Source organism: Gambusia affinis, linkage group LG06 (assembly GCF_019740435.1).
Source record: "Gambusia affinis linkage group LG06, SWU_Gaff_1.0, whole genome shotgun sequence".
NCBI lineage: Eukaryota > Metazoa > Chordata > Actinopteri > Cyprinodontiformes > Poeciliidae > Gambusia > Gambusia affinis.
The window spans coordinates 25,591,583-25,605,425 of NC_057873.1; the positions used below are offsets into that span (position 1 = coordinate 25,591,583).

At 39.5% G+C, this 13,843-nt stretch overlaps 1 protein-coding gene across 3 annotated transcripts in view; it reads right to left on the reverse strand.

Annotated features, from left to right (window-relative positions):
* cadm1b (cell adhesion molecule 1b) overlaps positions 1–13,843 on the reverse strand; it is a 245,223-nt gene that overhangs the window by 25,922 nt on the left and 205,458 nt on the right. For all 3 annotated transcript variants that reach the window (XM_044119210.1, XM_044119211.1, XM_044119213.1), the window contains 2 exons: positions 13,405–13,501; positions 12,971–13,143 (listed from right to left, as the gene is read on the reverse strand). In XM_044119210.1, coding sequence (XP_043975145.1) covers positions 12,971–13,143; positions 13,405–13,501 — 270 coding nt within the window. The remainder of the gene's footprint in view (positions 1–12,970; positions 13,144–13,404; positions 13,502–13,843) is intronic.

Below are 13,843 nucleotides of genomic sequence, written 5' to 3' on the forward strand. Positions count from 1 at the left end.
CATAAGTGAACATGAACATACCTAGTAGATGATGGCACTTGATGATGGCACTTGATAAAAGCAAGTGGGTGCACTGGATTTTATTTCAGGGATTAGAGTAAAATGGGCAGAAGAAAAACCTCAACCCACACTCTTTATGTTCATCTTTCTATTTATTTTCCTGTTACTTCACTGTTTTCCACTTCCTGGTGTCTGTCACATAAAACTCTAATAAAATACAGACATTTATGGCTGCAATGTGACAAAATGTGAAAAAGCTCATTTTCACATTTATGTCTCGCCCCAAACAAACACTGAACTCAAGAGGTGGTTTTACACAAACATTTAAAAAAAAAAGAAAAAAGGAAGCATCTTTGCGAGACAATAAAGTGAGATATATAGAATGATTGTTTTATTTTTTTTTATGTGTGTGCAGCGTTGACAGTGAAAATATGAAGTTCAATTTACAAGGACACGGTTTTCCAACAGGCCCTCATAAGACCAAAGAGACCTCTGAGTCCCCTCCGCTCATGTTATGTCAAACCGCCAACAAACCCCAAATTTCCTACAGCTCGCGTGTCTTTGACTCCGTGTCCATCGAGGATTTATAGGTCAAAAAGTCAATTGCAAGCTGAAGTGAGGTGGTAAAAGGATCGGCAGTATCTGAGGGTTATATATATCGCCGGGCTGCTGCTGCTGCTGCCCCAGAGAGCGAGAGAAAGAGAGAGAGAGAAGAGGGTTTCGCTCTGGCCACTTCTCTCACGAACCAAACGCCAGCCGGGGGCCACAATTTAAAGGCCGTCTCAGACAGACCCTCGTGGAGAAGCAGCGTGAGAAGCCTCTCTCTCTCTGAGCCCCTTTCGACCGGCCGCACACAATGCGGCGCTTTGCACAATGGGACTTGATTTGACGTGGATTTACATCAGCCTCCCACCTGTCCGGCCTGTCGCGCAGTTGAAAGGTCATTAGTTGTTATAAAACTGGACGAGCCTGAAGGAGCAGAGCAGGTAGAAGGTGGCAGGAGGAGCGAAAATAAAACTGATGAGCGATTCAACAGCTCTACATCAAAACTATGAGTGAGAGGGAGAGAGAGAGAGAAAGTTGAACAATTTTTTTTTTTGTATGATAGACGTGGTATAGCTTTATTCGGATCTTGTACAGCAGACTGAAAAAACATTTTACAGATCTTTTTTGTAGTCGCTATTTTCCCATGATTGAACATTTGAGAATATTAGGCAAATTTTCACGTCAAATGACGACAACCTTACTGTACAAAATGCAGTTTTTTTAAGTAAAGAGTTTTGCTTATAGAGGAAAAAAATGCTTTGCAAATCAGCCTGACTGTGAAAAAGTAACTAACTGGTTGGTAGGATGACAACAACAATTGTCGTTGAATGAAGAAATTGCTTGCTTTGAAAAATTCTTTAAATTAAACCACGCTGGCAGGTTTTCTAGCATAAACAAACTTTTTAAGGTCATGCAAAAGCATCTTGATTGGAATCAAGCCCAGACTTTGACTAGGCCCTCACAAACATTTGTTTTTAAAAGTCATTTGTATGTGGACTTGCAGGTGTGTTATGGATTATTATCATGCTATATAACCCAGTTGTTACACAGCATAAATTCACGACTTGCAGACATTTTTTTTCCAGATGTTCTAGTCAAGAGAACATTTCACGTTTCCATCTACAGCTGCGGTTCCATTACAAATGTGCGCAAAACTTTGTCAATATTCTGGTAATGTAAAAAAAAAAGAAAAAAGAGGTGATGTTTCTATTGAATAAGAAATGCAATTAAATTGACATGACTTGTTCATGCATAAAAACACAAAGCCTCATTAAAAAACATGTTGTGCCGTCATCCTCCTACTTTCTGTCTTCTTCGTTTTTTCAGTCGTAACATTCGGTTGCTGACATGTGTGATGCAAAGACGGGGTTCCCAGTGTAGTTTTATTAAATACACTTATCGGAAACTGTGAGGTTTTTTTTTCCAAATCGGCGTTTTTCCATTAATCAAGGGTTTGTTTTTTTTGGGGATTCCAAATTGCAGAATCACGTGGTGAATGGAAACGCAGTTAATGATGGCAAGTTGTCCCTGTCCAGAAGCAGCTGACCATCACACGACCACAACCGCGTTTCAATCTGGTTATGATGTGATTTTATGTAACAGGACGCACTATTTCCAGCACATTCTACTTTTGTCTAGTCAGGACGTTTTCACAAACATTTTAGGGACCATCTCTCCCACAGATGCCCTTTTGACCAGTCTTGTTTTGGCTACGTTGAACCAAAAACCTTACTTGAGACAAGAGAGCCCTCTGATATTTTTTCTTGTGATCTCCAAGTTGGCTCATCGATGTGTTCTTGGAGTATCCTTAACACATCTTCTGGGAAGATTTTGCTGAATGTTTTCTGTGTCTGTGGATAAAGGCTCTCATTGTGGTTCACTGGAATCCCAAACCATTAGGAATGGCTTCGTAACAATTCATAACTTCGTTTCCCATCTGTTACTGAATTTCTTTAATTTGGGAAATGACTTTTTTTTTTTATTTAAAGAGATTTTTTAATCAGTGGTATGTGGTTATCTTAGCGAGATATCAAAAATAAGTTTAATTTGAAATCTTTAACTGTCACAAAAAACAGGCTAAGCCAAAACAAATCCCTAAAATGGCACAGCAAAAAGTGCTCAAAACCCTAAAATATGAAAGCATGCTTGGTTTTCTTAAACTACACAGTTAAATCAAGACTGTGGTGAAATGAATTTGGTCTGTTTCAGAATCAGTGTTGATTTAACTCCCTAAAACTCCCTAATTCTGAGAATTGAGTAGTTATAAAAACTGGATTTTTCTCTTAGAAACACTCTGCCAGCTTTGGAAGCTGCACACGGCTCAAACAGGAAGGGGGGGAACTGCACAAGGTTATAACGCTAAGACCAATCAATGTTACAGGAACACACACACTAATTAAGCTACTGTAGCAGGCATGATTAGTCTGGGACAACAAATTCTCACATGGACCACAACGCGATTTTCGTCTGGCATTAAATCCTCCAGAAAGAGGAGTGGGAGTCGCGGCTACAATTATATGCAGTTTTGAGCACCTTTTATCAATCTCCTGTGTCTCATTACAGAGAGCTGAGGTCAGAGAGCCTCTAAAGCTCACACACCAGAGAAAATCTGTTTAATGGAAATTGGTAAAATATGTGGATACAAAGTTACTAATTGAAGGGGTCATGGCCAAAGGCACAAACGCTGATAACGGAGACACTCTACATGTTTACGGTGTGAGCGGAGCACATTCGGTTCCCACTGCTTTTCCTCATTCATGGGAGTATTACAGAGGTAGTAGTATGAATCAAGTGATACATACATTAAACAACAGTAGACACGCATTATACATGGGGGTTTTCAGCGCTCTCAGGCAGTTCTGTAAATCTGTCCGCGACATGAGAACGCTACAGTACTATTTTGGAGGTTCTGTGACGGAGATCCAGAAGACGTAAAAACAGCAGCCTCCGCCAGGTTCAGGGTCTGTGTGTGGGGGGGGATCCTTACTCAGCTAATGGAAACGTGGTCCTGATAGCGCGATGATCGGCTGTGAATGAGCTACTTGGCAGCATATGTCGTCCTTTTGTTTGGAAGCGATCGTCGCGGGGTCCGCTGGGAACGAGCAGATGTCATCATCCGCCTGGCGGAGCACGTTGATGAACGAGCGAATGGAGCAGCGCAATACCTGCGCAACGCCCATCAGAGCCGCAGCTTCGCTCGCCAATGCGGTGCGAGTGCTCGGGCGGGTTGTGCTACTTGGTTTCATTAGCTGCACCTTTTAAAAGTGTGAGCATGTCATTCAGAGTCGGGGGGACTGCAGGTGTAGCGCTTCAAGATGTTAGCACAGCTTTCACCTTCTGAGCCTTTCCACTTTTTTTTTTTTTGCTCCCAACTTACAAGTGGAAATTTTAATTTGTTGCAGCTGTTCTGTAGGACTCTTGTTTAGTTGGAACCTAAAAATGGATGGAGCTCCAGGTCGATGGAGTCTGCTGAGCTCATCATACGAACTTCTGTTAAGTTGTGATCGGCATCATGAGGAGCGCTGTTGTGACAATGGGCTGAAGGCAGAGCTTCTTAAAGAGACAGAAACCCAGTGACAGTTTATGTCATGTTTGTAAAATAACATAATTTTTATAACAACTGAAGGTAAGACAGTCCTACAAACAGACTTTGTGCCTGAAATAAACATAACATCGCCCATTTAAAGCTCACCCTTTAGAAGGGTAGAAAACAAGGAGGCCCACATAAAACTTTTTATTAGAAGTATAAAAACCCCCAAGCGTAATTTGAATTCATCTCATAATTATGAAATTTTTGGAGTTGGTGTGCCACATAAATCATCCCCTGAATTAACTGTGACTTGGCTTTGCTGAAAAATTAGCTTTTTGTTTAAAAAAAATCTGAAACAAACTTTCAGAAAACTACAAAACAGCCGAAACACTGAGTTCCTTTTAATCAAGAGGAAAAACCAAGCCTGTGTAGAGATGCTTTAGAACTATAAAATACGGAAACATTGACCAACATATTTGATCAAACGTACTTGACAAAATGTAATGTTTGTTGCTTGTTTCTCAACTGGCGACTGTATATGTTGTTTTTATTTTCATGATTTGATGACGTAAAGCACTTTGAACCGCCTTCTTGCTGGAATATGCTATACAAATAAACGTGATTGATTTATTATTTAAAGATGTCCTACAAGCCTTCAATGATGTAACACAAGTAACCAAGGGCTGAGCTGATACAAATATACTGATAATCACTCTAGTTCAAGTAAAGTTTCTGTTGGGAATGATTTCTTTTCTTTTCTTTTTGGAGGCACAGAAATGATTTCGGCAAGGGCAAACTTGAATCCCAGAGCTGTTCCATGCTATTTATTCCCCAGAGATTTGGATTAGTGAGATCCCGCTGTGCTCCGTTGTGACATTTCCTAAAACCCCACGCGACTGCAAATTCATGCCGTCAGTAACGCGCTTGCAAACCATTCGGGAGGCAATAAGTTCACAAGTTTTTACAAAGTCCCCAAACTCAAGTCACTGGCTGCTCCTACAAACTCTGAAAATTAAAAATATATGTATATTGTTATCCTCCGATGCAGACTCCTCCAATTCCTGACATTGACAGGATTTTCGATGTTTCTCCCCAAGACTTTGTCCTTCCAGTAAATTCCTATTAACAGTTTGCCTAACAGTTGCTGTTCTTTCTTTTTTTTATTTTTGCTTTTTTATTTGTTGATGTGAAACCCAATTACAAATGCATTTCTGTTTTGCAAATGGACATTTTCAGCAACCTCCCTAAACACTGGCTTATGAGTCAGACAATAAAATGTTATGCTGGTTGTTTTTGACGAGGAGATTACAGCTGTCAGCGAGAACTCATGAACACGCCGACTGAATAACAACTAAAGCTATTTCAGACACGGCACAAAACCCCCGCTTTTGGACAACAACAACAACAACAACAACAAAAAAGTCCTACGAAATGCTTGTTGTCAGCTTTTTGAGGACCATGTTAGTGTGGTGAGCAGCTCTGATCAAAACGTGTAAAACGTTTATAGCTTTGGGGAATAATGTGAATCGCTATCCAGCTGAGAGACCCAATGAAGGTTTATTTTCCATGCGAAACGTCTCGGTTTTAAAGGAGCTTGTGGTGTTGTGCGTCACACAGAGTTCCCAAAATGACAGGGTCAAGTGAGAGTTACAGAGGCGTCCAACATCCCTCTCTTTGCTGCCGTTCGAACGATCGCTCTTGACTTTGCAATTTAACGTCTCGCTTTGCGCTGTTTTCATTTAATGTTGCACGTCATTTTGTTTTTTCTGGTCTTATTTGTGTTTTTTGTTGTTTTTTTAACTTTTCTGACTGCTACGAAAGAGTTGCTTTTAAATTCCTTTAACAATTGTTCAGTGACAATAAAATCTTTCATTGCTTGCGCTGGTTTGCAGCAGATCCTGTTGTTTTTACTCTAAAAATGGTGGATTTTTCTACGTTGAGATTGTGCCGCAGCAATAAATTTCAGGATTTAAATAAATAACAGAAAATTAGGGTGCTAATGTTGATTAAAAATTTTACATCAAGTAAAAGACGCATCTTTGTCTCTATTGACCTTAAGGATGGGGTGTCCAAAGTGACTTTGTGCGGCCTCCGCACAAAATTCAAGAATTCTGAGCTTTGAATAATTTAAGATTTGATCCGTTCAGCACAGACGGCTGAAACAGACGCAAACTTTTCATTTTTAATCAGGCTACGTAACATAACTTTACTACAATGGGAAACGTTGCTGTCTTTCAGTAGAGCCATGTCTGTCCATAGTATTTTACTGAAAAGCCAACATTTCTACACCTGAATCGACTTTTATTTAATTTATTAAACTTGGCTGAATATAGAAATTGTTTTTTTAAAGAAAGTGACGCATAACAGAATAAATCAGTTTCAAAAGAATTTGAAAACTAAACAAACATTGCTTAATGTTTGTTTAGTTTTCTAAAAAAACAAAAACAAAACCGATCACGATATCGACTTGATTTTATTTATTTATTGCAGTTTCATATTTTATGGCCTTAAAGTACTTTTGACTCATCTATTTTAGCCATGTGATAAAAATTTTGGGCACTGTTAGTGAATAGCAAGGTGCCATTTTCTCAAAAACTCATATTTCTGTTAGGACCAGGAATAATCTCTAATATCCTTTCTAAAAGATAAAATCTATCCTGTAACAGATTCAATTAAAAGAATAACTTCTTATCCAATGAGCCCCCGACTGCTAAATTTAGATGGACGTTTGACATATTGAAGCTAAAAACATTCCAGTCTAAAGTCCAATATCCTAATTTTGTGAAAGACATTTTTCATATTAATTTTTATAGCATGTTTTTGCTAAATATCAGCAAATTAGTTGTAAATCTAACGTGCCTTTTAAAGAAGTGGCTGCTAAATAAAGGAAGTTGAAGACAGAAATCAGTTTTATCACTTTTATTGGAGTTCAAAATCTTTCCCAACTTTTTCTTTGTTGTTTTTTCTTCTTTTTTTTTTTTTGGAGTCTAAACATCAGATAAATTTTCATCGCCGGTACCAGGTACTGTCACTGGCACAGAACGGTTTTGGCACATTGGCAGAAACTTGGGAGAAAAATGCAAAACAGCACGACGCTCCACGGAGGGAAAAAAATTAAACTCGCCAACAACGGGCTGCAGCTGCTGGGAATTTTTTATTTATTTTTCCCCCCCACTGATCGCCATACACCGCTGCCAGCCAGCAAAAAAACCCCAGGAAATTAAGGTCCAAGAAAAGAGTGTATGTCACGTCAGAGCGTCCTTCTTTTTTAAAAACTTCAGATAATCACCTCCTGTCGTTCGCTCCCCCTCTGGGAATTCAAGTGCTAAGATCCTTGGCGGCTGTCGAAAAACGTTTCTTGCAGTCGGAGGAAAATCAAACGTTGCTTGTGCAAAAAATTGATCAAGTAAATCCTCCGAAGATCACAGTAATTGTTCCAGTGATTAATTGGTTGTGTTTTAAAGGGGCTTTTGTAGTTATGTGCTGAAAAACAAAAGCAAAACAAAACAAAAAGAATAATAATAATTAAAAAAAAACATTAACATGCACACAGCTGTGAAAATGATGACAGTCATGTTAGGATAAAAGAGAAAATGAGGCCTAAATGAAGAGAGGTGAGCCAATTGTCAGCTCATTGAAATTCATGCTTCTGGAGAGTCGGCCTCCGTGTTGCCCTTTAAAAGTTATCTGCGGAACAAAAACTAAGTGAACAAAAAATTAAATATGTCATTTATAACTGTATTAAATCCGTGCTCGTTATTTGCACTCAGAGTGATTAGTGTTTATTACAGTTAATGATGATTGTTCAGCTTCAGAAAATGTGAATATTGTTTGAGACCATTCACACTAGTTATGAGAAGAAGGGTTATGTTACACAACCAAATGATAGACGTGGTTGTGTGTCATAAAAGGTTGCTGCTAAAAAAAAAAAAAAAAAAAAAAAAAGCAAAGTATATTAATGGAAAGTTTAGTGGAAGCAAAAGGTGTGGTAGAAAAAGGGGCACAGAAACATGCACAATCACATGTTTCTGTGATTGTGCACAGAAAACTATTTCAGTTTTGATAAAACTGTGAAGCAATCAGAAAAATAAAACAAAAATCTGAGAAACTGAAAATTTATACAAAAATGCACAGACTAGGGCAGATTAGGGACACAACTAAAGAAAAAAATCTACTTCTATTTATTTTGTATTTATTTCTTTATGTATTCATTAAAAAAGATGACGTTGTACTAGGGGTTGAACCAATTAGTCGACTAGTCGACTAGTCGACTCTAGGACATCTCGCGAGTTTTTACATTTCATGTCGACTAGTCGCAGTCATGTGATTGCCGGTGGTGACAGCCTGTGCTGATCTGACAGCACAGTATACGTCACAAGACACAAGAAAAATAAGTTAATACATTAGTTTAAATGATATGTAGATGGATGCATATTTGTGGTTTTACAGTGTTTTTAAAAGGAGATGGAGTTGCAGCTGCAGTCGACTACAAAACACGAGCCGTCTAAAACTCGCCCCCTTCCCGCTAAGGATGTCACTTAGCGGCTCGCGAATGTCTTTGTCACGATCTAACTAATACATTATGATGTTATGTTGCTGATTAAATAAAGATCTGTGGTAATGCCATCTAAAAGATGTGCGTTTCCTTTTGAATGTTGGTTTCCCAGCAACTTATTATTTATCATAAACTATCCCGATGTTTTGTTGTTTCACTTGTTGCTGCTCTGTGTAAATGCCGTATTTTTCGGTGAAAACGGGTAATAAAGCCTGTACGTTACTCCAAAGTTTGCGTCTTGCGTTGCTATGATATCACAACGACTAGACAACTCGACATCGACTCGACTTTTATCATGTTGACGTTGACTAGAAAATATCTTAAATCGTTCAATCTGCTGAGTCAGCAGAGCTTCCTGCCGCGCATCGGGCGGAGGAGAAGCAGGTGGTTTCGTTGAATTCAGCTGTAACCAAACGGGATCCGTTCATAACAAGTTTGGCTTGTGATGTTCCAAAAGCACCATGTAGTCAGTGTGACAATTTGACTCCTATAGTAACTATCCAGAGATCATCAGCATCAGCCGGTGTTTAGAAAAAAAAAGTCAGAGCCGACTTTGTGCAAAAAACTTTTCCCCGCTGCTCACGAAGAATGATCTGTTTATTGCTCTTTTAATATTTGCCGTGAAAATAGCTAATAAAGCCTCCAAGTAGTTGTGAAGGGTTTTTGCGCTTACGTCACTATGACGTCACCGCGACTAGTCGACATCGACTCGACTATTATCATGATGTAGTCGACCTTAAAAAATATGTAGTCGTTCAACCCCTACGTTGTACATGACGTTGTTATGACATGACCATGGTTCCTCTCTGGGGCTGTGGCCCCCTCTGGTTCCCCTCTTCGGGGCGCCACTGTTGTGAAGTTCATTCAAAAGTTATTTGCGTTATTAGTTAAGCCGCCACTCAGAGTTATACTACATAGCCTATGACGCTTGCATTTCTTGCACTGCTGAATCAGAAACGTCAGGAAAACAAAAAACAAAAACAACACATGTTGGTCCATTGTCCAGAGGGCAGAAAGAAGAAATTTTTATTTCATTTGGAAACCAAGGTTCCCCATCCTGGAGTAAGAGTGTAGAAACCACAGAGTGCAAGTTGACCCATGAACTGGGGGAGTAATGTTTTTATAATCTGCTGTTATAGATCCACTGATTTATCAAATCCAAAGTCAGGGCTGGTTTTTTTCCTCCCCAAATTTTACTTTTTTTATTTTCACATAAACACGCAAACAGCGGCTCAGACAAGAAACTGTTTTGCCAAATTGACAGGAAGTAATTCATAAAGGGTTATTTATACAAAGCAGTAAAAAATAAATAAATAAATAAATGTAATAGTAATTTCAGCTGGGGTTAGGGGATAGATGAGGAAGGAATGGCTTCCAAGCACTTTGAAAAGTCCTCAAATACTTTTTATTTCGGGATGAGAGCCTTTCCATCTGTATTAATGACATCATGTCCATGATCCACATCTGAAAGGAGGATATCCATTCCTTTAAGAGCCGTCTTCTTCCCAATGCCAAAGGTCTCAGCAATAAAACTGCAGCATGTTACTTTTATGAAGAAAATGTTTTTTATGTACTTGTAAAAACTGCTATTACATCATGACAGCACAACATGAAACAGAAGAGGTCGACTTCCTCCACCTCATCTCTGAGCTACTGTTGCCATGTGAGGAAATGGACTTCCTCACATGGAAGTCCATGTGAGGCGGGTCTTAGGTCTTCCTAAGACCCGCCTCCTGGCTCTGAAACAACCAATCAGAGCCAGGAGGCAGGTCTTAGTACTATCAATCAATCTCGTGTACTCTCTGCTGAACGTGATAGTGGCAGGGAAACAACTTACCATTACAAGAAAACCGTTTATCTGCAGTCATCGGTGGCTATGGTAACTAGAACTAATTGTTCATTATATAGTCTATGCTAGCTAAAGCTTATCAGAGAGCAAGAGGGGCGGGGGAAGAGAGGATGAGCAGCGCCACAAGAGATTGTGATTGACAGCGCTGAGACTCGCCTCCTATTCGTTGTTTCTCGTTGGCAAAACGAGAGCTCGGCTTTTTCACAGATTATCTGTCTCATACCAAATTCCACATAGTGACAGTTTCACCAAATGTGTAATAAAACATGAATAATAATCACATATACATACTGCAGTTTTAACACAGAAAGGTCCTTAAATGTCCATGATATGCCAAAATATGGCTGATCCTGGGTCAGGCTCAAATGACCTTTTATAAGCCTTAGCATACCAGTGGAGCCACATGCTGATCACGTCTGTGCCATGCTGCACTAATGCAGTCACTCTTGCAAAAAAGAGCCTTGCACTGAGTGCATTAACTGTGCAGCACATGAGCATACTTTGAAATAGGCTGTTTTCAGCAGAAAAAAAATAAATAAATCATATTTTATTGGTCTGTCCAAGACAAACTATCCAAGATAGTTTACTGCTGTGCACCTATACGGGTAAATGAAATAACAAGAATCTGCACATTTTAATTAAAAGTTTGAAAAAAAGTCAATTGGCAAAAAGCATCGCCGCTGTCGGCCGGAAAAAATATTTTTCTGATTGAAAGCAACGCATAGGAACAGCGATGACTTTTTTCCATTTTCTGAGCAAAATGGAAAAAAAAGAAGAAAAACAAGACCAAACTGCCCCACAGCAAAATTGTAAAAAAAAAAAAAAAAATTATAACAATCCAAATGGTAATAAACAAACCATTACAGGTGCGCAGTCATATTAATTATTATAAAGCTCCAGAGGGAACTCTGATTAATTGTCTGGAGTCGTGTTTCTGGGGCCTGAAAAGTTTCAGACTTCGGTGGTGCTTGGAAGCCGGCGAACAGGCACTTTCCATATTTCCGTATAAATTTGACCTGTCCACGTCTCACGCTCCCTCCGGCTCCGCTAACTGCAGAGCATATGGCACGACATGCTGTTTTGGTGCAGCAGTTCCACTTGGTTTATTTGCTGCCCTTCTGTTGACGTCGAAAAAAAAAAAGAAAACCTCACATTCAAGTTTTCTTCTGTTCCGGGTCTGTTTGTTTTTTTTTTTCTTCTTTATTTTAAAGGTTCAGGAATCAAGCTGGCTTTCTTTAACCCAGCACAGGCAAGAAAAAAGTCAATTATCTTACTTCCTGCTCCGCATAGTTCAATTTATAGAGCAGAAAGTAGCTGATATGTAGTGCCATATCAAGGATCATTTTTGCACCTTTAGTCCAAAAGCTAAATTCATGACAGTAAGAAAACCTATTGGAGTAAAAGACCGTGGAAAAAAAAGGTTATTCAAGTTATTTGAATAACTTGAAAAGGTTTTAACCTTGAATAAACATCCAGGCAGGTAAACTACGGGATAGTTTTGATCAAAACATAACCTTGCGTTAGAATTGAAGAGCAAAATCAATGCACATAGATGCTCTTTGTGTAATATTTCAGAGTTTTACAAGAAATGAACAAACACGAGACAATTTTTCTTTCGCCACTTAAGGAGGGCTGGATGATAAATCAATAACAATATGTATTGCAGTAGGCAAGTGATCAACAGATAAAACACCTGACAGAAAATTCAACATTCACCAAACTCTGATCTAGAACTCTGCACAGCATTCTGGGAGATGTAGGAAGAGGAAAGGCTTTAGCTGCTCAGGGTTGGTGACTTGAACTAACTCACTCTTTGGTTACCTAGCAACGTCCGGTCCAGTCGGTAAATAGTTACATCTTTAATGCAAAGTTGCATTTAACGTGCACTAAAAGCGTCAACTTTCCATTATTCGATAAATAATGAAACTTTTAAAGCAAAGTTGCATTCAATTGTCTTTGTCTACCAAATGACACTTCATGACAACAGTCAAACATTTACAGGTGTTACGTTGATGACACTGTCGTGTCAGTCCTATATGCACAAAGAAAGTGTTACCGTTGATGAAAAACTAACCAATAATTATCGATATTGACTGATATGTTTTTCAGCCTGTATTGTCCAGCTCCACACTTGAGTTATGCATAAATGTGTGTATGTTAAATATGGGTATGTTAAATAAAAATCCTATTAAAATGCATAGAAGTCACTTGTTGCAGAATAAAAAAAAACGTTTACGAATACCTCTCCAATTTTGAAAAGGTTCGCGTTCTGCTAGTTTATTTTAATCTTTCCACCGTTTTACTTTTAAAAACAAAACAGTAAAAACAAATGAAAGTTTGATGCGTGGAGTCTGTCACAAATGCCTGTCGTTTGGTGAACATTTCCAGAACAATGAAGCCATGCAGGCTCGGTACTGATGTGAGTAATGTTACAGAGCGTCCCACGTCTGAGGAAGCCAACGATCCGGTGGGATCGGGAGCTGCAACGTACCGTACACATGGAGGACGTAGTCGTCGTAGGCCTCGCCGACGGCGTTCAACGCCACACAGCGATAGGTGCCGTTGTACGACTTGTTCAGGTTCTCGATGTAGAGATCGGAGCCAGTGACCACGGCGTGCGGCGGCACGTCTTCGTCCACCCTGAGCCAGTTGATCTGATGGGGGCTTGAAAGCACAAATGCCACACGCATCACTCAGACGCTGTCTGTCCCATGCTGGAAATCCGAAATAAAGGTCAGATCTGAAATCGACGGCGTAGGGCGGCGTGCCTAATGGTGTACGGCATGCTAACAACTGGTTTAATGGTACAATGAAATGGAAAGGTTAAGAGGATGTTTGGAGAGGCATGGCTACGCAGAGTAAACAGCAATCTCCAGTGCTTAAGTTCATCAGCGGATGTGTGTGTAAGTGTGAAAAACTACTCACTGTGGTTTCCCCTCAGCGATGCATGTCAGATCAAGATTGTCGCCCTCTCTTGTTAAGCCATCAGGATATGTCACCACGATCTTCACCTCGGGTTTATCTGAAAAAAAATAAAATAAAAATACAAAAGTTTTATTTTCTCCTCACTTCCAAGTAAAATACGATTGATCTCTAGAGTGAAACTCTGGAGTGAAATTCACACCAAAATAAAACAAAAGAAAAGATAACTCAGCTACGAGTGAACCACAGACAATGATAAAATTATTGCTTATGTTCTCATTACACATCCAGTCAGTTTGCCCTACCTTACAGCAAAATGTGTGTGTGTGTTCCCCCCCCCCCCCCCTCCGGCTCTCTTATCTCTAGACGCAAAAGATTACCAAAATGTCAAGCGGTTACAGTCAACCTTTCTCTTTTTCCTTAAAAGGTCAGACAAAACAGT